The sequence below is a fragment of the Myotis nattereri genome, assembly GCF_964212035.1.
Source record: "Myotis nattereri genome assembly, chromosome: 4".
In the NCBI taxonomy this organism is placed as follows: Eukaryota; Metazoa; Chordata; class Mammalia; order Chiroptera; family Vespertilionidae; genus Myotis; species Myotis nattereri.
Genome location: NC_138079.1, coordinates 90,223,500 through 90,251,010, shown reverse-complemented (window position 1 = coordinate 90,251,010; position 27,511 = coordinate 90,223,500). Strand labels below are relative to the sequence as shown.

At 51.0% G+C, this 27,511-nt stretch overlaps 2 protein-coding genes across 4 annotated transcripts in view; one reads left to right on the top strand and one right to left on the bottom strand.

Moving 5' to 3' along the window:
* Positions 1–16,322, top strand: part of ABCC1 (ATP binding cassette subfamily C member 1 (ABCC1 blood group)) — a gene marked incomplete at its 5' end in the record, with an annotated part of 143,173 nt that extends 126,851 nt beyond the window's left edge. For both annotated transcript variants that reach the window (XM_081089064.1, XM_081089065.1), the window contains 9 exons: positions 877–1,187; positions 3,363–3,562; positions 5,917–6,043; positions 6,901–7,002; positions 9,664–9,810; positions 11,960–12,118; positions 13,067–13,233; positions 13,919–14,113; positions 14,665–16,322. In XM_081089064.1, the coding sequence (XP_080945190.1) occupies positions 877–1,187; positions 3,363–3,562; positions 5,917–6,043; positions 6,901–7,002; positions 9,664–9,810; positions 11,960–12,118; positions 13,067–13,233; positions 13,919–14,113; positions 14,665–14,773 (1,517 nt within the window). In that variant the 3' untranslated portion in view covers positions 14,774–16,322. The remainder of the gene's footprint in view (positions 1–876; positions 1,188–3,362; positions 3,563–5,916; positions 6,044–6,900; positions 7,003–9,663; positions 9,811–11,959; positions 12,119–13,066; positions 13,234–13,918; positions 14,114–14,664) is intronic.
* Positions 16,323–19,549: 3,227 nt separating this feature from the next.
* The window catches only part of ABCC6 (ATP binding cassette subfamily C member 6), a gene marked incomplete at both ends in the record, with an annotated part of 50,972 nt that continues 43,010 nt past the window's right edge, over positions 19,550–27,511 (bottom strand). For both annotated transcript variants that reach the window (XM_081089609.1, XM_081089610.1), the window contains 7 exons: positions 19,550–19,658; positions 19,963–20,157; positions 21,159–21,325; positions 21,400–21,558; positions 23,435–23,581; positions 24,386–24,487; positions 25,619–25,745. In XM_081089609.1, the coding sequence (XP_080945735.1) occupies positions 19,550–19,658; positions 19,963–20,157; positions 21,159–21,325; positions 21,400–21,558; positions 23,435–23,581; positions 24,386–24,487; positions 25,619–25,745 (1,006 nt within the window). The remainder of the gene's footprint in view (positions 19,659–19,962; positions 20,158–21,158; positions 21,326–21,399; positions 21,559–23,434; positions 23,582–24,385; positions 24,488–25,618; positions 25,746–27,511) is intronic.

Below are 27,511 nucleotides of genomic sequence, written 5' to 3'. Positions count from 1 at the left end.
AGAGCCTGTCGTTTTAGTCCCGCCTCTTGCAACCGCCTCTCTGCAGAGAATGGGTGCCCTTCGTGGCTTGTGTGGAGGAGCCACAGCTGCCTCTTGAACTCCAGGAGATGGCTTTGGAAAAACCCAGGAGAGCAAACATGTATTTCTTAAGTTTCTCAGCCCCTGCAGCGCCCTCCTAGGGCAAAGGACTGTGGGCTCCAAATTATAACTGAGGGGAGGTGGTGCACAGAGTGTGATGTTTATCTGGGCCCACACAGCAGCAGTGTCTAGTCTAGCTGTGCTGTCCTGTGGTGGCCGTCTTTGGCCATGGGTAACTATTGAATTTCAATTCATTAAATTGAAGTAATAGTAAACATTCGGTCGTTCCCTGCACTAGCCACATTTCAGGTGCTCAGCAGCCACATGTGGTTCATGGCTACTCCATTGGACAGTACAGATATAGAATGTTTCCGTCATCACAGAAAGTTCCATTGGATGGGGCTGGTCTAGAGTTCGGCCGACAGCTTGAGAGCATGAGCGGGAGCAGGCTGCCAGGATTAAACCCCATCTCTGCTTCTAATTGGCTGAGAATATTGAAGGTGGAGGAATTCACCTGAGTTTCAGTTTCCTCATCTGTGAAATGGGTAGTTATCTGATTTATACAGAGTTGTCATAAGGATTAGATACCTGTAAAACTTCAGTATGGTGCTTAGCTCATAGTAAGTGCTCAATAAATAATAGCCATTATCATCATCATCATCAGTATTATTATTATTATTATTATTATTATAGCTGGGAACCCCGCCCTGCTTCGTCCACATGGTCGCATGGCCACTCGTCCCAGCCCCCAGCTTGGCCCCTCTCCCATTGTGGAGTCTAATGCGGGAATGTTTGCAGGGCTTGCGGTCTTTGGCTACTCCATGGCGCTGTCCATCGGGGGCATCTTCGCCTCCCGCCGCCTGCATCTGGACCTGCTGTATAATGTCCTGTGGTCGCCCATGAGCTTCTTCGAGCGGACGCCCAGTGGGAACCTGGTGAACCGCTTCTCCAAGGAGATGGACACGGTGGACTCCATGATCCCGCAGGTCATCAAGATGTTCATGGGCTCCCTGTTCAACGTCATTGGCGCCTGCATCATCATCCTGCTGGCTACTCCCATCGCCGCTGTCATCATCCCGCCCCTGGGCCTCATCTACTTCTTCGTCCAGGTGAGAGGTGGGCTGTTGGTGTCTGGAAGAAGCCCTGCTGTGTGTCGGGCTCCCCTGAGCACAGGGCTCGGCCCTCACCCCGGTTCCCTCTGGAGCTGCGGGGGGTTTGCTGGGGGTGCGGTGGGTGTGGTGTCAAGCGCCTCAGCTGATTATTTTTAGCTTGTGATAACCAAGTGCACTTTTCAGTAGGGGTTATTTTTGTAGCTGTAAGTTATAAAAGAAAAAAAAAGTGTAGCTATAAAGATACTTTTATTAGTGAAATTTCCTTAAGAATGCTATGAAATTCTCTAGTTCCTAAGACCCCTGAGATCATGGAGATGCGAATACAAGCAGCTTAAACAAGATAGGTGTGTGTCTTTCTCTCTTGTAATAGAAATATAGAGGCGGGCCACTCAGGGCTGGTGTGGCAGTGCCATGAGTTTGTTGATATCCAGTCCTGTTCCCGTATGAATTGCAGAAAACAAGCCTGAGGCGGTAACAGGGCCAGGTGCGTGTGGTGGCCGGGTAGCACCCTGGTTTCTTAGGGAGCTGCAGTGGGGACTGTGTTTCCGGTTGACAGATGAGCTTGTTGGGGCTCTAATGGCAGAATCGTTGGTGGGAACTCACGTCTGTCTGAGCCCAAAGCGTGTGCTGGTGACCGCAGGGCAGCCTGTCCCTTCTTGCCCGGAAAGGTTAGCTGCGGCACAGCTGCTGGGGGTGGGGGTGGAGGGTTAGATGGGAGCTTAGCAACTGCAACCCAAAATGAGGGTAGGAAATTGTGAAGGGCTCCGTCCTCAAACCGCACTGGAGCTGCTCCTGTGGGTCCCCGAGGGAGGCCAGCCCCGGACCCCGCCACGCTGTGGCCAGTGATGGGTGAGCGTGAACAAGGGAGGCATCAGGGAGGATCCTCACTGCATTCTCTTCAACTTGGTGCCAACTTTGGACAGTCATCTGGCTGCAGTCACCAAAAATAGCATCCATGGTCAGACCCTGGCTGGAAATGTTCTGGAAAGACCCAATTTAAAGGACAGAACAGACCAAATGCAGCATTTGAAGCAGCTCCAACACCTGCCAGTAGCAGGGCCTTGAGCACTCGACGGAGCATCTCCGTGGCAGAACCTCATGCGCCCTTGGCGGGAGGATTGGGAAGGCTCTGTTGCACCACGAGTTTTATGTCTGAGCAGCAGGAAGTGAATTAGGCAGAGGACCGGACCGTGTTGTGTGCACACGGTTATTTTAACTAAACCCCACCCGTGTGATGTGTATCGGGAGCACATTACTAATACTAGATTGAACCATGTGAAATGTAACTAAGATGAAATGCATAATGTGTGTGGGCAGGACTGGAAAAGGAGGCAAAGTGTTGCCTGCCTGAGGGTTGGGATTATGGAAGAGGTGTTTTTTTTTTTAATATATATTTTTAGTTAAATGTACACTTATCTATAGCCTAGCACTCTCACTCTTGAGTACATATGCAAAGGAAATGAGTGCACTGGCCGGGTGGCTCAATTGGTTGGGGCGTCATCCTCCACACCAAAAAGGTTGTGGGTTTGATCCCCAGTCAGGGCATGTATGAGAGGCAACCAATCAATGTTTCTCTCTCACATGGATGTTTCTCTCTCTCTCCTCCTCTCCCTTCTTCTCTTTAAAAACCAATAAAGAAACATATCTTTGGGTGAGGATTAGAAAAAGGAAATGAGAGAATGTATCCCGCAGGTCCATTAAACCCCAGCAGTCAGTGGCTCAGAGAGGCTGTACATGACAGAGACTGGCACTCTGCAGCCAAGTGTCTGGGTTCGAATCCCAGCTCTGCCATATCCTAGCCGGCCACGTGATCTTAGGGACGAGGTGAGCTAAGTTCTTTGTGCCTTAGTTTCCTGATGGTGAGAAAGGAATGAGCACCTCAGAGGTCTTGGGTGAGGATTCAATGAGTTAGTATATGTTAAAGTAGTTCAAACAATGCCACAGAGGGTGAGCTCTGCATAAGTGTTAGCTATTCTATTTGTCATCGCTGCCATCGTTGTTGGCTCTCTGCCAGCAGTTCACCAGGTGAGTGGAGACACCTGCTAAGAGCAGCCCAGCTCCAGCATTCGCCTCCTGGTGGCATCATTTATGTCCAGACTTCCTCCAGCACAGCCCCAGGAGGCTGGGATGAGGACAGCTCCACTCACCCCCCTGTCCGTTCTGTGCCCCCAGAGGTTCTACGTGGCCTCCTCCCGGCAGCTGAAGCGCCTCGAATCCGTCAGCCGCTCCCCGGTTTACTCCCACTTCAACGAGACCTTGCTGGGGGTCAGTGTCATCCGGGCCTTCGCGGAACAGGAGCGCTTCATCTGCCAGAGTGACCTGAAGGTGGACGAGAACCAGAAGGCCTATTACCCCAGCATCGTGGCCAACAGGTGGGCACACCGGGCCCACCAGAGGGGGCGTGGGAAAGCCACCGTAGTTCTTGGAGGAGGGTGTGAAACCAAACTCAAACCCTCCCAGAGGGAATGGTTCGATTTGGTGAGGACAGAAGAACTGTGAAAAGCAGACAGGGACACTGTGAGCACCAGCACTCTGGGGCATTGAAGGACAGGGACAGAGAGTTCTTCTGGAGCCAGAAAATCATACAGAACCTGCCCTTTAGCTGTCGTCCTGGGGGCACAGGAGCACCAGGGGTGGGCAGACTCAGCTGTTGAGTATTTTCCTACCGTAGTTTCAAGCTGAAGGGCGGCCCCCAGCCTCACCCCCGTGATGTGTATCAGGAACAAATCACGAATATTAAGTCAGACCATGTGAAATTGTCATTTAGGGTATGAAGAATGGTTGAATTGCATTAATTAAAGAAAAGAAAAGATTGATGAACAGAATAGATCAAGAGACAAATGGCAGGGAAGGGGGTGGTTAGAGAGCAACCAAAGGACTTGTATGCATGCATATTAGCATAACCAATGGACACAGACACTGGGGCGGTTGAGGCTTGCCCGGGGTGGGAATGACTGGGGGGGGATGGTCAGTCAGGGGAGGTATATGTAAAACTTTAGACAATAAATAAATAAGTAAGTAAATAAATAAATAAATAATTCTACTGAAAAAAAGAGAAAAAGAAGTTTGCTAATTTATTATTATATATTTTTTGCTTTTTAGAGGTAGAAGAAGGGAGAGGGGGAGAGAAAGAGAGAGAGAGAGAGAGAGAGAGAGAGATCATCAACTACCTTCTGTACGCCTCCTACCCGGGCATGTGCCCTGACCTAGAATCAAACCAGCAACTTTTTAGTGCACAGGACAATGCCCAACTAACTGAGCCACACTGGCCAGGGCAAAGTTTGCTAATTATTGACTGAATCTAGAAAAGTGTCTGCTTTATCTCTAAAATATCCTCCTCACTCGGTTGCATCCTGATACAGTTTCTGAGATGAGGAGGTAAGAAAACGCTGGGGCAGGGGTAGCAGCATCCTGGAAGTGACCCATCAAAACCAACCACCAGCCCACCATGTACAGTACGATCCTACAGGGTAAGGCTGGGTGGGAGACTGGGAGTTATTGGAGACCCCGTCTTCCCTTGCAGAACTTTTAGAGTATTTGTCACTATGCCTGCCTGTCTGTGGCAGTGGCTCACCCCCAAGAAGATCAGTCACGTGGGCCTAAGAGCTGTAGTGGGAAAAAGGCTAACCCATCTCCCTAGAATGCTTTACATTTTGAAACATTAAAATAATATTCCTAATGCTGTGTGATTTCTTACAAAAGTTACCTTTAAATCATTAAAATATCTGCTTATATTTTAGAAGGCAAAATACATTTTAATGTTTCTGAGATAAGGATGATCTGGATCTGGGAACCCTTACACTACATTGAAAATAGCGTGTGTTTTTTTCACCACCCTTTTCCTTGCCAAGAGAAGGTTATTTTATTAAAAAATATTTTTATTGCCGTAACCGGTTTGGCTCAGTGGATAGAGCGTCAGCATGCGGACTGAAGGCTCCCGGGTTCGATTCGGGTCAAGGGCATGTACCTTGGTTGCGGGCACATCCCAGTAGGGGGTGTGCAGGAGGCAGCTGATTGATGTTTCTCTCTCACCAATGTTTCTGACTCTATCTCTCTCCCTTCCTCTCTGTAAAAAATCAATAAAATATATTAAAAAAAATATATATATATATATACATATATATATATATATATTTATTAATTTCAGAGAGGAAGGGAGAGGGATAGAGAAATAGAAACAGCAATGATGAGAGTCATTGATTGGCTGCCCCTGCACACCCCCTACTAGGGATCAAGCCCACAACCTGGGCATGTGCTCTGGGAATCGAACCATGACCTCCTGCTTCATAGGTTGATGCCCACCCACTGAGCTACAGCCGGTCAAGAGAAGGTTATTTTAAATCAGTGGTGCCTCTTACAGCCGATGACTTAATATTTATTAATTTTTCAGGACATCTTTTTTTAAAAATGCACACATGGCTGTTTTGAAAGGTTTCAATGAGAAAAAGTTGGTTCTTAAAAAAGCAAGCTTCCATTTCCTGGGAAGATTGCTTCCAGAGAACTGTCTTAATCCCTGGGGTTGCCAGATGAGTGAGGAGTTACTGAAATTGTGTCCCTTTGGTCCTCCTTCCCCCTGAGTCCTAGGAGTGGGGCAGAGAAGGCCTCTCTCCAAACTCTCAGGGATTATTTTAGTTAGTGACGTTCCACTCCCAACCCCACGCCCAGAACCAGAAACCACGCCTCTGAAAAAGCTGACTCTGGGCATGTGCCTGTCTTTTCGTCTCAGGTGGCTGGCTGTGCGGCTGGAGTGTGTGGGCAACTGCATTGTCCTGTTTGCAACCCTGTTTGCAGTGATCTCCCGGCACAGCCTCAGTGCCGGCTTGGTGGGCCTCTCAATATCTTACTCGTTACAGGTGAGAGGGGGTGCTCTTGCTGAATTTCCCATCTCTCTGAACGGGATAGCCAGTTGTCTTTGTTTTGGGTCCCTGTGGGAGTGCAGGAGAGCAAAGGGGCTGAATGGAATTTGAGGAGCAGGCCTACAGCCCTGTGACTGACTGGAGCAGGAGAGAAATTAGACACGTGGCCTGGATGCCTCCAACTGCAAGAGAAATGCTTATAACACTACTAGAGGCCCAGTGCATGAAATTGGTGCACTGGGTGGGTGTGTGGGGGTCCCTCAGCCCGGCCTGCGCCCACTCGCAGTCCTGGAGTTTTTGGGGGGATGTCCGACTGCCGACTTAGCTCTGCCACGGTGGCCACCACCGCTGCACTCACCAGCCATGAACCCGGCTCAGGGCTTCTGGCTGAGCAGCGCTCCCCCTGCAGGAGCGCACTGACCACCAGGGGGCAGCTCCTGCATTGAGCATCTGCCTCCTGGTGGTCAGTGCATGTCATAGCAGGTGGTCAGTGCATGTCAAACAGGTCATTCCGCCGTTTGGTCAATTTGCATATTAGCCTTTTATTATATAGGATAAATTTCCCTCGAAGCCCTGCTTTAGCTGCATTTCCCATATTTTAATATATTGTATTTTCCTATTACCTATTTCAAAATATTTTCTCATTTCCTTTCTGATTACCAGTGTGGCTCATGGGTGATTTTGAAATGTGCTTGCTTAAGAGATGCAGTGGAGCAAGTCTGTGTGAACACTCTGTGTGGGGTGCTGTTTTCTGTACCTTTCTTTTCTGAACTATTTCACAACTTGTAATTACTTCATTAAAATAAAGTAACTCAACTCACTCTAGAAGCTCCATGTGACTCTTCCACTCGCAGGTCACCACCTACCTGAACTGGCTTGTTCGGATGTCGTCGGAGATGGAGACCAACATTGTGGCTGTGGAGAGACTCAAGGAGTATTCAGAAACTGAGAAGGAGGTAGAGCAAGCCCCTGCCCTGACCTTTTGAACTTGATCTTCAGTGTGGCTTTAAAGAACCTCTGAGCCAAACCATGTGTGCCTGCAACTGGCAACCTCTATCTGACAAACTGTTACGTATTTTTATGGGGGACTTCTTTTATGGGGAAAGAGATTAGTTTCTTTTTGCTCCTGAAAAATGAATAAATACTAAGTCATCAACTGTTAGAGGCACCATTGATTTAAATAAGTTTTAAAATTAAATATAAATGAGTTGATTAAAAGTATTCAAACGCAATAACAAGAATGAGTACATGGATATTGTAAAGGATAAATACTGGTAAGGAATTGACCCAACTTTGGAAAATCTTGCAGTTACTGTTTTAGATGGAGAAAGGGTAGCCTAGGGAGAGATCTTGGCAGATTCAAGGTCATACGTGATAGATAGGACCCAAGCCTCTAGACTTCAGTGCCATGTTGCCCTGAGAAGTGCCTTATTCTGTCTACACACCACTAGCAATGGTAGTGGTGATAATTATGCCAGTAACAGTAATGCTTGGTGATGCCACTCCATTCCCACCAACAATAACAATAGGGACATATATTATGCCCTTGTGGAGGTGTCAGGCCCTGTCCTAACACTTCACATAGAGTAATTTATTCACTAGACAGCCTTATAACTCACATCCTATTATTACTTCCATTTTACAGGTAAGAAAACTGAGACACAGAGAGGTTAAGTTACTTGCCTAAGACACATGATGACTGGTAAATCGCAGACCGAGGATTTGGGTCTTTGTCATTGTGCCATACTGCCTCCCAAGAAAATGCCCCTTGGGAACGAGACCAAGGCTGCCCCAGTTAAAATCTATGTTAGAGGATTTGCAGAGGTGACCTATGACCTCAGTCTTTTAATACTCTGAAATGGTGAACTCCAGGTTCCATTTCATCAGAGGCATCAGCCAGAATGGTGTGAGTGACCCCTGTGGAAATAAGAGTGCATTACACCAGGACTTTCCCAGCCAACATTGAACTCATTTATTTATTTAATCATCCCCCAGGATATCTTTGTTTGTTTGTTTGTTTGTTTGTTTGTTTGTTTTTAGACAGAGAGGAAGGGGGAGAGAGAGAAACATTGATGTGAGAAGGAAACATCGGTCCGTTGTCTCCTGCACAGGGATCCAACCTGTAACCTAGATATGTGCCCTGACCAGAAGTCTATGCTCCAACTAACTGAGCCACCAGCCAGGGCTGAAGTAATTAATTAGCTTATTAATTTATTTATTCATTCATTTACTTATATTTTTATTGGTTTTTAGAGAGAAGGGGTAGGAGAGGGAGAGAGAGATATAAATATCCCGTCATTAATTGGCTGCCTCCTGCATACCCCCTGCTGGGGCCTGAGCCTGCAACCCGGGCATATGCCCTGACCTCGAATCGAACTAGTGACCTCTTGGTGCATGGGTCAATGCTCAACCACTGAGTCACACCAGGCAGGCTGAGTTTGTTTTTTCATAACAGCTTTAAGAGATAATTCACACTCCATAAAATTCATCTACTTAAAGTGTGAAATTTTTTTATTTTACAAAAATATTTTACTACTTTTATTCTATATTTTTAGAATAAGAATATATTTGAAAAATACAAGAAGTCGTCAAGATCACTTAGAGTCCCACTATTATGATATATATGTTTATTTATTGTGTATATATTATGTATAAATATAAACAGTATATTATAAACAATATATTATATATTCATGTTAGAAAGCTCCCACTTCTCTTCAGTCACTCCTGTGTTTTTATAGCATGTCCTTTTTATTTATATACTTAAATTATAAAAGGGAAATTTTTTTGTTGTAAAAAAAATAATATAAGAAGTTTGTGGGGAAGAAAGGCTGAAAGTTTTCTTTTATTGTCCTCCCTGCTCCTCTCTTTCCCTAAAGGTAGTCCTGAGGCTGGCCTGGGGCGTATCCAGTTGTAAGTCTCAGGAAATGCTGACCTGGACTAAGAAACTTCAGAAATAGGGGCTGTGTGACACAGGGCAACGTACTCCCCTGTCCGTGTCTCAGTTTCCTTATGTGTAAACGGGATGATGAAAGGGCCCCATGTATGGGGCTGTAGTGAGGATTAAACGAGATAATGTGACAGAGTGTTTAAGTGGTCGCTGCCGCTGTTATTGTTGCAGTCCAGACCTAGAAGGCAGTCAGCCTTGTGTCTGTTCAGAGGAGACCACTTTGATGCAGTCCACACATATTTACTGAGCACCTACTATGTGCTCTGGGCCCTGGGATAGAACAGTGAACGGACAGTACAAGACCCTGTTCTCATAGAGTGGACATTCCAGTAGGCACGGGTGACACATAGTAAGTGCTCTGAAGGAGAATGAAGCAGGGGAGAGGACGGAGGGGTGCAGGGCCAGGAGGGTGGTCTACTTGCTCTGAGGTCTGCAGGATGTGGGGTAGCAGGCTGAGTAGGTAGCTTGGGGAAGAACATTTCAGGCAGAGGAACCTGCAAATGCAAAGGCCTGGAGAAATCACCCTGAAGTCAGTGTGGGGAGCAGAGTGAACATGAGAGAGGGAGGTGAGGTCGGAGAGGTTGTAGAGGCCATGCACAGAGAGCCTTGGGGCCTGAGATGGACCTCAGATTCCTTATTTGTCTCCCTCCTCCCCCACCCATTACAGGCTCCCTGGCGGATCCAGGAGATGACTCCAGCCAGCACCTGGCCCCAGGTGGGCCGAGTGGAGTTCCGGGACTATAGCCTGCGTTACCGAGAGGACCTGGACTTGGTTCTCAAGCACATCAACATCACCATCGAAGGAGGAGAAAAGGTGGGTGCACACTGTTCTCCCACCTGTTCACAGTCGGCACAGCTTGTGATCAGGCACACAAACCGGCTGTCATTTCCGCAGTCCATCCCAGCCCACACCCTGGGGTGACTATTCAGACAGTGTTCCCCAGGGCTGCACACTGGTAGCTGGTGGACCAAATGAGGTCCACAGAGAGGTTTTGAAGAAAAAAAAAAAATCTGAATAAGCCCTAACCGGTTTGGCTCAGTGGATAGAGCGTCGGCCTGCGGACTGAAAGGTCCCAGGTTCGATTCGGGCCAAGGGCATGTACCTTGGTTGCGGGCACATCCCCAGTGGGGGGTGTGCAGGAGGCAGCAGATCGATGTTTCTCTCTCATTGATGTTTCTAACTCTCTATCCCTCTCCCTTCCTCTCTGTAAAAAAATCAATAAAATATATTTTTTTAAAAATCTGAATAAGTTGCAAATACTGAAAAATCTGGAACTTTTTCAATAAAAATCCATTTCCTGCTTTTCTTGAAAGATCACAGCATCTAGCACAGCCGTGGGCAAACTACGCCCGCGGGCCGGATCCGGCCCGTTTGAAATGAATAAAACTAAATAAAAAAGACCGTACCCTTTTATGTAATGATGTTTACTTTGAGTTTATATTCGTTCACACAAACACTCCATCCATGCTTTTGTGCCGGCCCTCCGGTCCAGTTTAAGAACCCATTGTGGCCCTCGAGTCAAAAAGTTTGCCCACCCCTGCTCTAGCAACACTGGGCTCATCCTCCCCACCCGGCTCTTGGGAGGCAAGATGTGAGCCTCCCTGTTCACTCGGTCCCTCCCCACCCCATTCAGGTGCCTCCATGGCCCTGTAGGCATTGAGTTTGGGATCTCCAAGATAGAAGGATGTCACCCTCACTGCTGGGGATGGATGGCTCAAGGGGCATGTGAAATTGTCAGAATTTTGGAACAGAGCCTTGGTCCCCAGCTGTTCCTGGAAGATGGCCTTCCCCTCAGACCCTCAGATTCTCAGAATCAGACCATGGCCTTCCTGGCCGTTTTCCAGGGAACAGCGCTTCTTTCATCTCTGAGCATACGGACTTGTTACACTGTCCCTTCCACCAGGCTCAGAACGTTCTGTTCCCGTGAGATAAATTCTCTGATTTACAACGGGGAAAGAACATAGTGGGCCATGTTCTCGCCAGGCTCTCTGTGCTGTATCATGAGAGATGCCCTGTGACATCGCTGTGGGCGGCAGAGGAAACCCACCTCAGGAGCCCAGGTGAAGGGGGTGTGTTTGGATGTCAGGGGCAGTCATCATTGGCCATTGCATGGGAGCCCAGTTCCCTCAAGAGAGGGTAAGTGGAGACCAGGCCACAGCCGTAACCTCGTTTTGCTCGCACAGCTGGGATGGAGAGGAGAGGTGTGCAGGGGGTGTCCTTGAATATTTGAGCTGTTTCAACAGCTTGGATGGGAAATTCACCATCTCAAGAACTGGGAAAAACAGTGTAAGGGGTCCTAGCTGGTATGGCTAAGTGGTTAGAGTGCTGGCCCCTGGACTGAAGGGTCATGGGTTCAATTCCAGTCAAGGGCACATACCTTGGTTGCAGGTTTGATTCCCCAGCCCCAATTGGGGCATGTGCAGGAGGCAGCCAATCGGTGTGTCTCTCTCACATTGACATCTCTCTCTCTCTCTCTCTCTCTCTCTCTCTCTCTCTCTCTCTCTCTCTCTCTCTCTCTCCCTCTTCTCTCTTTCTCTCCCCCGACCCCCTTCCCTTCCACTCTCTCTCAAAATCAATGGAAAAAATATCCTAGGGCGAGGATTAACAACAACAACAAAAGAAAAAAGAACAGTGTGAGGGAAATAACCTGATTATTACTTAATATCATCATGAGTTGAAAATAATAGGGCCTATTTAAAATCCCTCCCTGTTTGATGCCTGGGTCTTTGGAGGTCTAGTAGCTTATAAAAAGAGCTAATTATAATTTTAACATATAAAGAGCTGACAACAGCCCCTAAAGGCCCGCCTCTAGGAAGCTGGAAGAGAGGGCTGTGGTGGGAGTTGATTGACCAGATGACTGAGCTGCCCTGGGGCAGATGTCTGACATGAGGGTGTTCTGAGACAGGAGGTATCCCCCAGATAGCAGCATTCCCACCTCACGCTGGTCCTTCCTATCCCACAGGTTGGCATCGTGGGGCGGACGGGAGCCGGGAAGTCATCCCTGACCCTGGGCTTGTTTCGGATCAAGGAGTCTTCAGCAGGAGAGATCATTATTGACAACGTCAACATCGCCAAAATCGGCCTGCACGATCTCCGCTTCAAGATCACCATCATCCCTCAGGTGGGGTCTGTGTGAGGCCACCAGGAGCGCTGGGTTCCACTGAGAGCAATGCGTGTCTGTTTTCCACATACAGATATGAATGTGTCCCTGCTTTATTATCCTTATTAAAGTTATGCTATGTCACTTCTCCACTGAATCTCCTCTTGGCATATAAATAGCAATGGGAATTAACCAGGTGTCATCCCTGCACTTTGTCACCCAGAGCATCTAACGGGTGTGTAGGCACTGGCTTTCTGCTGGCTGTCAGTCAGGACAAAACTCTCTTACCCTTCCAAGAGCTAAGGGAGAAGAATTTTCTAGCCTGCTGGCATGGCTCAGTGGTTGAGCGTCAACCTATGAACCAAGAGGTCCTGGTTGATTGCCAATCAGGGCACATGCCCAGGTTGCAGGCTCAATCCCAGTTGGGGATGTGCAGGAGGCAGCCTATCAATGATTCTCTTTCATCATTGATGTTTCTCTTTCTTCCTTCCTCTCTGAAATCAATAAAAACATATGTTAAAAAAATACTACAGATGTGATTTTTAAAAAAAAAAGAATTTTCTAGACTGATTTCTAAAGGTGCTGTTTCCCTAATATGTTGCTTTTTAATGTTATTTTTCCTGAAATTTCTTCTAAGATTCTGTTTTGGAGGCAGTGGATTGAAAGGAATCCACAGTACTTGATGATTAGGAATTAACCATGTCACATCTTTCTGGAAGATGTGCATATCGAAGACTCCAGGAAGTCTTCTCAAAAAATTAATCTATTCTATTTCACCTAACACAAAGATTTCCAGACACCTCCCCCCCCCCCCCCATTATTAAGATCTCTAGAAATAACGATTCAGAGGAACTCTCACGCCCAATCGTGAACAATTCTGGCACGAACTCTCTGTGTCCCACCCCTGTCCCATCCATGTCCAGCTGATGTTGAGCCTCACATACTGACGGCTGTCTTCTCTCTGAACAGGACCCCATTTTGTTTTCGGGTTCTCTCCGCATGAACCTGGACCCGTTCAGCCAGTACTCGGACGAAGAGGTCTGGACGTCGCTGGAGCTGGCTCACCTGAAGAACTTTGTGTCGGCCCTTCCTGACAAGCTGAACCACGAGTGCACGGAAGGCGGGGAGAACCTGAGGTGGGTGCCCCCTCGGTCAGGGCGCTTGATGATTCTGCCCTTTTGCATCTGTGTCTGATCCAGGTTTGAGTCCCAGCTCTGCCACACATGAGCCTCTTGTTTCTTGGAGCCTCGGTTTCAGCATCTATAAAATGGGTTTCAGCCAGGTTTCATCATGACTGGGCTCATTCATGTGACTGGGGGTCCGCTGCAATTGGCTGATCTGATTGGCCTCCCTTGGGGCAGTTCATGTCCCTCATCCTCCAGCAGACCAGCCCAGGCGTGTTGTCATGGTGATGGCAGAGGTGCAAACCCTGGCGTGCATTCCCATGTCAGGCTTCTGCCAGCCTTATGTTGGCCAGCACCCCGTTGGCCAAAACAAGGCAGATGGTTGAATCCAGAGTCGGTTGTGAGGGCCTGGATACGGGGCCCCTTTTGCTGCCTGTCACACTACCCATGCTGACCATGTCACATGTTTGCGCATTCCTCTGAGCCCTGTGCTGAGAAAGATCCCGAGCTCGCTTCTAGCTCAGCAGGAAGAACACGGTGATGGATTAGTGATGTCTGCCATCAGCACGGGTGTGGGAGTGGACCCTCACCTGCTCTGAGCCACACCAAGTCTCTTCTCCCTCCTCCCAGCCTAGGCCAGGGCTCAGGGTCAGGGTGGTTTTGACTCTCTGTCTCCTGGTCTTTTTCTCTGGTCAAGTGTGGGGCAGCGCCAGCTCGTTTGCCTGGCCCGGGCCTTGCTGAGGAAGACGAAGATCCTTGTGTTGGATGAGGCCACGGCGGCCGTGGACCTGGAAACCGATGACCTCATTCAGTCCACCATCCGGACACAGTTCGAAGATTGTACTGTCCTCACCATCGCTCACCGTCTCAACACCATCATGGACTACACCAGGTGAAGCGTCTGGCACAGAAGGCCTCTTGGCCTTGGTGCCCACCTCACTCATTCACTCATTCATTCATTCAACACTGTCCTATGCATAGGGACAGCCCCAGTTGGTGGGAGCTCGCTTTTTCCGGGTGGTACCAGGTATTTCGGACGTCACTCAGTCATTTGTTCAGTCATCACGTGTGCAGTGCCTGCCACAAAGCCGGCCCTGTTCCAGGCCCTGGGGACTTAGCAGGAAGCCTGGCTAAGGGACCTTATAGATTAGCTGTGGGCTGGGTACAGAGACAGATAACAAACACGGCAATAAATAAAAGCAAACTGTGCTGGGAAGGAAACAGAGTAGGTGATAGTGAGTGTTGTGTGTAGCATCACAGGACTTTGACATTGACTAGGAATAGGGCTTGAGAAGGGGTAACCAGTTGGAAGGCTGCTGCAGCAGTCCTAACAGACAGAGGTGAGGGGCCTGACCCAAAGCCGGGATTTGCCCAGCTGGGCTCTTGCGGGCATGAGGTGCCAACCCCTCCTACCACTCACGTCTGCGTGCCCTCCACTTGCAGGGTGATCGTCCTGGACAAAGGAGAGATCCGGGAGTGCGGCGCCCCCTCTGACCTCCTGCAGCAGAGGGGCCTGTTCTACAGCATGGCCAAAGATGCCGGCTTGGTGTAAGCCCAGCGCTGGTGCGTCTGGTTTGACCTGCAAGGCCCACATGCCTTGTCCCAGGATGAGTCAGCAGCCTCTTTGGGAACCCAAGCCTCCCATACACTGAAACCAAAAAAGGAAATAAAACCAAACCCAATAAAACAAAACCACAAAGCAGCCACCTTCTGGTCCGCTGCCTGGAATTGGCTGTGAAGAAACAGGAGGGACACAGAGACGCAGCCCACCAAAGACACGCACAGCACACCCTTGCCTGTTACCCCCGCAGGACACACCGGCGTCGCACAACCTGGGAGAGCCTGCTTGTGCCCTTGGTGCTCTGCAGGGAAGTTTGGCAGCCAGACTTCTCGAGAAATTGGTTGCGTAAAACATGCTAGTGACCAAATCCAGCCAACTGCCTCAAATCTCTTTAGCCAAAGTCTGAAATTCCAAGTCTTCGGCCTCAGCTGCTGTCCTGGCACCTCTAACATCTGGGCTCCACCCAGAATGCTTCGCCTCCTTGGGGCTGCTGTTTGGAGGTGAGGGGCCTGGTGAAGATCCTCCTCACCCTCAGGCGGTGTCCTGGGGGCTGTGGACACTCCTCTTACCAACCATCCCGTCGCCTGGGCGCTCAGACACGGAGCCAGCGTCCCAGCACTGCCTGCACCGAGACTTGCTTCACAGGCCAGAGGCAGCCTCATCCCCCGCGGGCTTCTCGTTGGCAGGACAGGCGGGCTTACGGGGGACCTGGACCTGGAACTCCAGGGCTGGGGGATCCTCTCTCAGTACCAGTGTCCCACATTGGCTGCTCACCTCCTCAGCCATGCTGGTCTTTTCTCTGCCTTTCCTCCTGCCTCCTTTTGCCAGTTGCTAGAATGGATTACCTCGAGGCACCTGGAAGGGGTTTGCTCATGGTTGTGAAGGGTTCAGAGCCAGGAGCACTGGGCACCGCCACGGATGACCAGCAGGTACTGAATCGAGCTCTGTTGAGACTTCTCCTCATTTTTAGATTTCAGTTCCTCACCCTTGGCCTCCGGGTAGCCGTCAGAGGCGGCAGTGTGGAGATCGGACGTGTAGTTACTGAGTGTTCCAGGACAAGAAAAAAACCCATTCACAAATATCAGTGATTGTTTTTCTTTTTCTTTTTTTTTTTTTTTTTAAAGTACTGCTCCCGGGAGAAACACTGTCTCAACCTAATTTCTTGGGCGGAAGTGTTGGGCTGGGAGCGGCTCGCCCAGGGAAAGCCAAGGTGGCCGGCATCTGACGGCGGGTCTGCGGGCTCCTGAAGAAAAAGCGGAGTGGAGACCTCCAGGGCCCGTCCTTTAGGTCTCGCAACCAGAGACCCAGGGGAGACCCACGAAGCAGAGGGGCCACTGCTGCCCCGAGGTTCCCTTGCTGACTTCAAATCCAGAAAAGCATCTTCCTTTAGGTGGAAATATATATTTATTTTTTGTAAGTTATACCATTCTTTCACATTAGATAAACCAAGTTTTTCTTGGGAATCGTTTTGTAATGACTTACACTGGAAACAACATTTACAAGCAATTTTCAGTAAAAAAAAAAAAAATTTATTTCTTTCTAATAACGATTCCATTTTCTTTGGGGTTTCAGCCGTCTCCTCTGGGAGTTAGCGGCTCCCCTCTTGTCTGCTTTCCTTCTTTCCTGTTGGCAAACATGCCATCTCTAGTGGGAGCCCCTGTCGGAAATGGGAGCCTAGAGGTTAAGAACCGTGTGGGGTAGAGTGGGGAGTCAGCGTGGCCGGGTGGCAGCCTGGGCTCTGGGGTCAGACAGACCTGGGCCTGAGTCCTGCCCTTGCCATTCGCTGGCTGTGTGACCCTGGGCAAGTCACTTAGCCTCTGTAGTGGAGCTGATCACACCTGCACGGTGGGAATGTTGTGAAGATGAGCAGTGTGTGTGTGGCCCAGGTCAGGTTCTAAGGCAAAAATCACGTGGCCCTTGAAAATCCCTTTGTGTTAATACAGTCAGGATAGCTTGGGCCGTGCTGTAGCCGCAAACTCATGGGAAATGAACACAGGGTTCTGTTTCTTGCTCATACACGTCCTGATGAGGGCCAGGCGCCCCTGCAGGATCACTCCCTTCCAAGCAGCCACCACGAGAGCCAGGCTGTTCTCGCCTTTTGACCTTGCCTCTCAGGAGCTGGCTTCCAGGCCACCATAGAAGGGAGAGTGTGGACGACTCACACCCACTCATAAGTGTCTCAAATGAAGTAAATGACGATGCAGGTACGATCAGCTCCATGTGTGGCTTCCCTGGATCTGTGTGTTCCCCGCCAGCCAGGCTCTGCTGGCAGGAGCCCCGGCGGGGGTGATCGGTGGCCTGGATGGCATGCAGGCTGGTCCCCACAGCAAGGGTGTGGGCCAGCAGCAGCCTTGTCAGCAGGCTCGTGGGCGCTGGCTCCTGTGGCCCACACTCTGGCCCTGGCAGACCATCTCCTTCCGTGAAAGTAGGCTTTTGTGACCCTGGAATGATCCCAAGTGAGTTTGCCAAACACGCAGCTGCTGCCGCCTTTGCCTGTGGCCGCTCTGCCGGGCCGTCCGGTGGCTCAGCTTCCGGCAGAGCGACGAGAAGCGCTATGTCGGGTCCCTTTCCCGGCTCCCAAGTTGGAAAGACAACCCCCACATGCTGACTTGGGCTTTGGTGTGAGATGGCCCCAGGGGCAGGTCCCCTCTCCGCCACTTACTAACTGGGTGGCCTTGGCAGGTCATGGCAACTGTCAGCCTCAGTTTCCTTATCTGTGAAATGGAGCTCGGAATTGCCAGTAATGGTGGGGCCTGCACTTCGTAGGCGCAATAGGGGAGGGGCAAGAGGTGCAGGCGCCCTACCCCAATCTGAAGTCATCAAAATGTGCTGCTCGCCACATCTCGGCCGAGGGAGGTAGAAGCTGCAATTAAATGTGGATCACTCTGGGCTGGAAACCTGTGTCGGGGTGTCCCATTAGGAAGTCCCTGTGATGTGACGAGGCAGGGCAGGCTGTGTCCTGTCAGGCAGGTGGGTGTCCACAGGCGCCTGCTGGCGCTCCAGCACAGCCACTGCCCATGTCCCAGTAGATTATTGATGGCAATGGGCCGGGTTAGCCCAGTGACTGGACTGGGTGGTTCTGATTCCCTCCGGGACATCTGGCAACATCTAGAGACATTTTTGTCACAACTGGAGGCGGGGGGACTACTGGCATCTAGTGGGTGGAGGCCGGGATGCTGCTACACATCCTACAGTGCCCAGGACAACCCCACATGTCGTAGTGACCAGAATAAAAGTCCTGGTGTGTGGACCCTTCTCACTGCCCACATAGGCCCTCAGGTACAACAGGGTTCATCGTGAACGTTTATTGGACACGCACTTTGTGCCCAGCTCGGCTCTGAACACGTTTCCGTGTATTAGCTTCCTCTACCCCTGCAGCAATGCCATGAGTCAGTGAGGGGCCTGGGTTGCCTCATTGCTCACGCTGCGCTACAGTTAGCTGTGTCTGGGGAACCCCGGCTTTGGCTACTTGAGAATCGAGCCCCCTTTCCTGGTGCCTGAAGGCAGTCGTAAGAGCCCTGCACTAGGATTCCGACTGACCGCTGTCAGAAACAGGCCTGAGCACGTGCACTGTGCACCGCCCTTCAGGAAGGCAGGGGCTGCCCCCCGTCACCACCCTGACCTCTGACCCCAGCAGCATTTCCCACACGGCCCCCTCGGGGGAGGAAGTATGAACAGAAATGCCCGGGATGTTCTGACTGCTTCTGGGGCTCCCCCAAGAAGCTGGAATTTGGTCTGTAACAAACAGATGTATGACATGTGCCAGGTCCAGAGCGATTCCCCTCAGGACTTCTCCTGAAGAAGTCCCGGCCCCTCCCCTCTGGCCTTCGGAGCTGAACTGCGTGCCTGCGTGTCCTCATGCTTGTGGCCGGAGGGCCCCATCGTGGTGTGGGTCGTGGCTCATGTGTCCAATTCAGACAAGATGCTTCTTGGAGCCCGTGTACAAGGGTGGGAGGAGCAGCAGGAGCCCTGGCGTTCAGTCCTGGTGCATGTTGGGATCATACAGGGAGCTTTAAAAATATACCGTGTGCCAGAATGGAGAGCATGTTGGGGGTCACAGGGGCAGGAGGGAGGGGTGTGGTCACAGAACGGCAGCCCCAGGGGTTGTCGTGGTGATGAGAATGGTGGTGGATGCCACCTATACGTGTGATACAATTGTGTAGAAGTCACACACGCACACACACACACACACGCACGCACGCATCCACACGCACACATACTAGTACAGGGAAATCTGAGCAGGATCTGTGTATGGTACCAATGTCAATATCCTGGTTGTGATACCATGCTAGCGTTTTTCAAGGTGTTACTTTTGGGGGAAATGGAAAAGGGTGCACAGGCATTCTGTGGATTATTTCTTAAAACTGCTGGTCAATCTACACTCATCTCAAAATAAAAGGGTTAATTTGGGAAAGTACACACACCATTGCCCTGCCAGAGGGTTAATGACTTCATTGGCCTGTGGTGGAGCCGGGGTGTGGGCAGGTCTTGAGGTTCCCACATGGGTCCAATGGGCAGCCAGGCTGAGAGCCACTGTCCCCTTTGGGTCCAGGATGGACAAGGCTGGATGGGCTCTGATCAGGCCGACCTTGGGGGTTGCTGCATCCTCCTGGGTCTGTGATGATCGTCCACTTTCCCTGCCATTTGCCACCCAATCCCGGAGAGCAGAGGGGTCTAGATTCTGCCGATGACCCCCAGGTCACTGGTATCTCCAGGGCATGGCACGTCTTTCCAGGTTGGCGTGGCGGGAGGGTTGAGGAGTCTGGTTCAGACCAGGCCTGACTCCTGTGCCAGCCTATAGAACAGGCCCTTCCGGGCCAGCAGCTGAGCAGGGCTGCCGCTCTCTGCCACCTGCCCTTTGTCCATGACCAGCACCCTGCGGGGGAGAGGGAGATAGGCAGCTCCTTGGACACCAGCCTGGTCCCTGGGCTGCTCAGAGAGCCCAGCGTGCCTGCTCTGAGGTTTGCTCCCCAGAAGTCTGGCCTTCTGTATGGTTTCCTGGTTGTAAGCATCTACTGGGCATATGTCCTTGGGCTCATCTCTTCCCCTTTGGGCATCAGTCTTCCCACCTGTACAATGGGCACCTGATAATCCATTCCATCACCTTTCCAGCTCTAAATACGGATGCCTTCCTTCCCCACTGCAGGGTCCCTGGGGCCAGCGCCTTGGGGGGGACTTACCTGGCACAGTCCATCACGGAGCGCAGGCGGTGGGCGATGAGCAGCACCGTGCAGTGGGCAAACCAGCTCTCAAGGGCGGCCTGCATCTGGAGCTCAGTCCCCGGGTCCACGGCGGCCGTGGCCTCGTCCAGGATAAGGATCTGGGTTTTCCGGAGAAGGGCACGTGCCAGACACAGCAGCTGCTTCTGGCCCAGGCTAGGAGGGAGTGGGACAATCAGGCCAGATGTTTGTGTGTCTACACGTCAGGGTTTGCAAGGCGTGCCCACAAATGCGTCTCCACAACAGCCACAGAAGTGGTGGCCCCCGGCCCACAGAGCTGGTAGAAATCCCCGTCCTGCCATTTTTTGATCAGGTGACTTTAGGCAAGTCATTCGAACCCGCCGTGCCTCAGTTTCCCTGGGAGGACGGGGAAATAGGGAATTGTTTAAAGAGTTTTTGAGTTTCAGTTTTGCAAGATGAAAAAGTTCTGGAGTTGGGCAGCACAGTGACGTAAATGTGCTAATGCCACTGAAGCAGACACTTAAACACGGGTATGATGGCCAATTTTATGGTGTATTTGTTACTACATTTTACAAAACGTTTTCTTTTTTTTTCTTTTTTTTTAAAATATATTTTGATTTTTTACAGAGAAGAAGGGAGAGAGATAGAGAGTTAGAAACATCGATGGGAGAGAAACGTCGATCAGCCGCCTCCTGCACATCTCCTACTGGGGATGTGCCCGCAACCCAGTACGTGCCCTTGACCAGAATCGAACCTGGGACCCCTCAGTCCGCAGGCCGACGCTCTATCCACTGAGCCAAACCGGTTTCGGCTAAAAAACGTTTTCAAAGGCATACTTGATACCCTCAGTGGGCATGGGTCCAGCACCCAATATGACACACGTTATTTCTATAGCAAAATAAGTGTTGGGTGGGATAAAGGCTCTATGTAGTCTTGTGGCAGCAGAGGTTGGGTTTTGCCACTAACTAAATTGGGAAACTGAATTTAGGAAAAAGAGACGTGATATTCAGAGACGGTGCTGGAGTTTGGAACTGCTGACAAGGGATGGGGCTCCTACCGTGATTATTAATAGGATGAGGTTGATGGTCTATGGGGAAGGCACACTTCCAAGCAGACTGCCCCTGGGGAGAGCCGTGGCCACACGTGCCTCTCCCTCCAGCTCCCCTGAGGTCCAGGCTGTGGTGGGGCAACCCTACCTGAGGTCATCGCCTTGGTCGGCACACTCGTACTGCAGCTGGCCGGGCAGGCTGGCCACCAGGGCTCTGAGTTGCACCGTCTCCAGGGCCTGCCAGATGGCTTCGTCCGTGTGCTCCTGTAGCATGTCAAGGTTCCTCCTCAGAGAGCCGGGGAACAGGATGGGATCCTGGCCGGACAGGCAATGGGTCAGGCTGGCTCAGCCACGATCCCACCTCTGCCCACCCTGTCCCGAGGCCTCACCTGGAGGATGATGGTGATCCTAGACCGCAGCGTGTGCAGCCCCACATGGCTGATGGGGACCCCGTCGATCCAGACCTCACCCTCAGCTGCCTCCAGGAGCCGCAGCAGGCCCCCGGCCAGGGTAGACTTCCCGGCCCCTGTCCTGCCAACGATGCCCACCTGCCAGGGTATGAGAGGGCAGGGCCACTGTGACTAGGCCGGGCCAGAAGAAGGCGGGCACAGCCTAGGTTTCCTGGGCATCTCTTTGGGAGATGTTTCCCCTGCACCCAAGATCCATCCGCCCAGCTACCCATCATCCTTTGAGCATCCATCCTTCCATTTACCCAACTTTCCCTATATCCGTCGTCGATCCACCCAACCTTCTGTTTGTATTCTTCTCTATCTTTCCCTCATCCCAACATGTCTCTCCTATCTTCCCAACTATTCCCACAACCTTCCTTCAATACCCGTACCCTCCTCTGTTCCTCCATTTCCCCCATCCTTCCGTCCACAGCCCTCCATCATTCCTCATTCTTCCTTCCAGCCCCATGTCATTTTATTCATGTCCCATCCTTCCATCTGTCCCTCATCCTTCCTTCTATCCATCTCTCATCCTTTCTCCCACGACCTCCTGTCCAGCCATCTAACCATCATCCTTTCTTCCATCCATCCCCCATCCCAGCCATCCATCCCCATCCTTCCATCCATCTCTCCATCCTTTGATCTGTCCCCCATCTACCCTTTCATTCTTATCTTTCTTGCTGACTGTTGCATGCTCAGTGTCTGACACATGGTGGGGGGTCGACACTATTTGTTTAATAAATGAATGAAATGTGTCACCCCACTGTATGACAGCCACCCTCTTAGTCACCAGCATAAAAATAAAGAGTCCTTGCGCCAAAGGACTGTGTGCTCTCGAAAGGAGGGTGACTGAGTAAACTTAATTTTAATAAAGTGTGATGATCACTCTCTACCATCAAGCTCCAGACCTGTAGCAATGGAGGTAAGCCAGGAGGTAAGCTGTTCCTATTCCCTCGGATAAGGGTTGATGAGGTAATCAGAGAAGGCTTCATGGAGGAGGGGTACTTGAGTGGGATATTGAAAGGCAAGCAGGAGTTCAGAGAGGGGGCAGATTCCAGGTAAACCACAGCGCTAGATTGAAAGCTCCCTGAGCTCCCAGAGGCAGCTGTTCCACAAACGTGGACTAAGCCCCGGCAGGGCACTGAATGCAGCGTAGAGCTGGGCAGCACCTTGACTGCCAAGCTCAGGAGTTTGGGCTTTGCCCTGAAGGAAGCCTGGAGCAGGTGGAAGGTCTTGAGCCGGGGAAAGACATGCTCAAATAAAGGTCACAGGCGAACAGAAATAGGCTGAGGGCTCAGATGGGGGCCTGGGGCCCTCAGGGGGAGGGCAAGGAGGGCTTCAGGGAGGAAGTGTCGCAGGGTGGGAAGGGAGAAGAGGGGTTCGGTGAAGGGGCCTAGCGGGATAAATGGGACAATACTAGTGCCTTCCTCCTAGGGCTGTTGTCAGAGTGAAAATGCAGATGCTAATGAATGAAAGCACCGGTAAACATTTCTGAGGCATGTGCTCTGTTCCAGGCACTGTTCCAGGCAGTTACACTTCAAAACACCGCTATGTGACATTGACATTGGCATTCCCATTTACAGGTGGGAAAACTGACTCATGAAGTAACTTGCCCGAGGTGACCCTTGGCAGAGCCAGGATCTGAGCCCATGAAACTGGATGAAGTATGTGGAGCATTTAGCACTTTGCCCGATAGTTCAACTGATATTCAAGAAAGAAGAAAAGGGAAGCTGGGGAGATGGCATCAAGGTGGGTGGGTGGTTTTCCCCCTGGTGGAGTCAGGTTTGGTGAGATAAGTTCAACTTAGGGTGTGGTGGGCCTGAAGATGAGGTGCCCCAGGGTGGGGATGTGGAACGGGAAGGTGCTCAGGGCCTGAGCCCTGGGGAGATACCCAGCCTGGCCATGGCCCCGAGTCCTCTCCAGCTGCCCTGTGGCCTGGCTTCCATGAGGAAGAAGGTCTGGAAGCGCTGCTCACCTTCTCTCCTGCGTGGATCTTGAACGACACACCCCACACGGCCAGTGGGAGCTCGGGTCGGTGTCTCAGCCCCAAGTCCCGGAACTCGATCTGGCCCCCACAAGGCCAGGGGGGCTGGGTTTCACAGGTGGGCAGTGTCCAGGGCGCCTGGGGCAGAAGGAGACACTGAGTTAGAGGAGCCGCTCTCTGAGGCTTCTCACAAAAGGTCTACCTCTTTGAGCCTCGGTTTCCTCTTCTGTAAAATGGGCATGTTTACTGCTATTTTATAGGGACGTGGAACATAGCTAAAAACAAATATCTGGTAGCGTAAAAATGATGGTGTTGGCTGTTCTTTATCTTTTTAAATTATTATTAGCCACTGTTAATTGTCAAATAATATTCTCTCTTCCTCTAGTAGGGTAGGTCCTCTTTTTGCCTTTGAGAAGAGGGCAGGTCTGTGCAGCAGGGAGTCCAATGCTGCCATTGGTATCCCTGCGACCTTGAACAGGTCACTCCACCCTCTTGAGTCTCAGTTTCCCCATCTGTGAAATGGGGCTAATGAGAGCAGTGGGCGTGTATTGCTTGTTTATGTGGCGCCAGACCCTGCACTAAGTAAGCCCTTTATTGTGGGATCTCACTTGACCCTCCCAGTGTACCCAGTGTTGTTAGTGGCTGGTGGCTCTTCTGTCCCTGTAATGTCGCTGTCATGTGCTGTTACCTGGCGGTGGCATTCCTGTTCCTCCTGTCCCCTGTCACTCAGAAGAAGGACCTGCTTGCCCAGTCGAGGAAGCAAAGGACCCAGGATCTGACTTGGCTCCAGACCCCATGCTCTTAACCATTACCGGGGCCCTGGCTGGGACTCCGGCCTACAGTGGTGGGGGCTCCAAAGCCCACGGCAGACGGCCACCTGGCCCACTGACCTCTGCTGTAAGTCCCAGGTGGGGCAGACCCTCCACCCCCACTGCCCCCCACCTCCTTGGGTGTCCGAGTGTAGTCCTGCATCCGCTCCACCGACACGATGCTGCTCTCCAGGTCTGTCCAGCTGCGAACAGCCCACTGCAGCGTCTGGGTCACCTGGTGGGAGAAGACACCTCAGATTGGGTTGAGTAAAACCACCCCACAGGTGTGCATCAGCTCTGCTGAGGCAGGGGCTGGGAGGCAGGCCTCGGGCAGGTAAGGGGACTGGACTTGACTGCAGCCTCCAGGACTCCCCTCTCCTTTCGGTAGAACCAGAGCATGCAGAGCAGAAAGGAGCCCTCAGACCTCAGCTTGTCCACCTTGTCTTGATACAGGTGGTGGGGAGACAGGACCAGAGAGGGTGCATGGCCCTACCAGGGACACCCAGTAGGACCCAGGCCCCGCTGACTTCTGTTCTGAGAGGTTTTCCTCCCCGATTGCTCATCACACTTGGAACCATGGGCAGCTTCTCACCAGGGCCCACCCTCCTCTCTCCAAACTCATTTCCCTCCAATCTCACCCTCGCCCACACTCTCCAGCCATACCACCTGCTTGCTGTTCCTCTGGCACACCAGTCACGCCCCCCGCCCCCCTCCATCCCAGGGCCTTTCCTCCTGCTGGTCCCTTCCCCAAGAAAGCTCCCTCCCTTCCTCCGTCCCTCCCTCCCTTCTTTCCTCTGGGCCACAGCTCACAAGCCCCCTCCACAGAGAGGCCTTCTGGGCCAAGCAGTAGAGGAATACACACCCACCAAGCTTTGACCTCTCACCTTGCTTTATGCTTACGCATAGTTGCCTCAACTGTAAAATGGGGATAATAATATAACCCCTGATGGGGTTGGGGGCAGGATAAAATGAGTTAATGTTTATAAAGCTCTTAGAACAATGCCTCATTCATAATGAATGTTACTTACAAGTATATGTTTCCCTTCACAGATGTCATGACCTGACATCAAATATTGTTATTAATAGATAACAAAAAGTTAACAATGCACTGGGATGCACTTTATATACTTTATCTCAACTAGTGGAGGGATTAATACCCCATTTTTCAGATGAGCTCACTGAGGCTCGGAGACGGAAGACTCTTGCTCAAGGTCCAGCAGGGCCACCTCAGCTAAGCTCTTGTAAGAGCCTTATTTTCCTCACTGCTTGGTGGTTTGGACTTGGGTCCTTGAAGGTCCCCCTTACATGGATCTGTCTGTCTCTGTTCTGCCTGCTCCTTGGGATCAGGTTGGGGTGTCAGGAGTACCTGGAGGGCGGCGGAGACGGAGAAGCCCACGAGGCCAGCGCTGAGATGGGCCTTGCTTAGCACAGCGCAAGTGGCAGCGGCAAACACCAGCCCGTTCCCCAGGAGCTCCAGGTTGGCAGCGAGCCACCTGAAAGGGGGTGCAGGTACAAGCAGCGTCAGCGGGGGCCCTCTCTGTGGGACCTTCTCCTCTGGGCACAAGGTCTGATCATGGTGCCAGCTCGAGTGCCCATGGGGGTCCTGACCACGGCCTCCTCCACACCCAGGCCCCACCCAAGCTCAGTGGGTGGGGAATTGACGCTGTCTCGCCTGTGCCCAGCCCAGGGCTCGGCGCACGGTAGGTGCTCTAGTTAAGCTTTGCCATGCTGCCAATATTCTGTGTTTGGGATACGCCAAGTCATATACCCTTGTGTTTTCCGGACTAAACCCAGTCTCCATGTTCACGTGGCCACCATCTTATGTTCATGCACAGGTCAGCTTGAACATCACCTCCTCAGAGAGCCTTCCAGGACTGCTCCTCCTTTTCTCTCCAACATAGCACTGATAACTTCCTTCATGACAATCATCATTCTTCATAATTCAACTACTTAATCAGTCCCTGACTCTCAGTCTCCACCAGGAGATCGGGAGCTCTGCGAAGGCAGTGGCTTGGTCTCCTTCATGCTCTGTCCCCAGTACCTAGCATAGGACCCAGCCCAGAGTAGGTGCTCGACAGATATATGCTGAATGGATGAATAAATGCACACCCCCTTGTATTGAATTCCTACTCTACCATTCATTCATTCATTCATTCATTCATTAGCAGAGGTGTATTGAGCACCTACTGTGTGCTACGCATATTGGAGGTGCTGGGGATACAACCATGAACCAAACAAATAAAAATCCCTGTCTTTAGGGAACTCTGGGCTTTCTACATATAACACCAAGTCCTCCCAACAACCCCACAAAGGGGGTGGTTGTTTTCTCCATTTGACAGCTGAGGACGCTGAGGCTCAGAAGGGTAAGGTACTTGCTTAAGTCCAGACACATAACAAACATCAGGATTTGAGGCCACATCTGTCTGAATGATGCCAGAAAGCACATACCCTTTCCAACAGGTGAACCAACTAACAAATGAATGAACAAAGACACACCTAGGGTCTCCCCCTCCCTAGACCTTGGGGAAACCCTTCACTTCTTTGAACCTCGGTTTACCCATCTATGGAGTGAAGTAACATCTGATTCATTACAGCTGAGAGGTTTCAGTGAGATGTGCTATAGATAGCATGGAAATCACTGAGGCTTGCACATGGTAGGTGCTTTCTAAGTGTTCATAAGGTTCCTCCTCCCTAGGCCAGGACTCCAGGAAGGGGCAAGGCAGGTTACCCAAAAGGCATATGGCATTGAGACACTGCTCACAGCTACAGGGCCTGATCGCCCCAGCTGAGTAGGGAGCTGGCAAAAGGGGGAAAAGAATTCACATTTATTGAGCACCTAATCAATAAATTGTGTGCTTCACTCTCTATATTCTGGTACCAGACTCCTTGGGTTCAAATCCTGGTTCTACCACATATTCACTGTGTGGCCCTGGGCAGTTCCTAAATCTCTCTCTGCCTAAGATTCACCATGTATAAAACAGTCTCTGCCTCACTGGGTTACTAATAGGATTAAATTAATTGAGCCATGTAGAGTGGCTCATAATAAGCATGTTACAGGTATTAGCTATGAGTGTATTTATTTAATCCGCATTGCCACTCTATGAGTGCAATCCCACTTGGACAAACGAGGCTCAGAGAAGTTATATAATGTGCCCAAGAGCTGGGATTTGAACCTGTGTCTATCTGTGCTCAAAGCTTGTGTTCTGATTCTTGCTTAGTACTGAGAAGAGGCCGAGGATGCTTATGTTGCTGCCTTGTC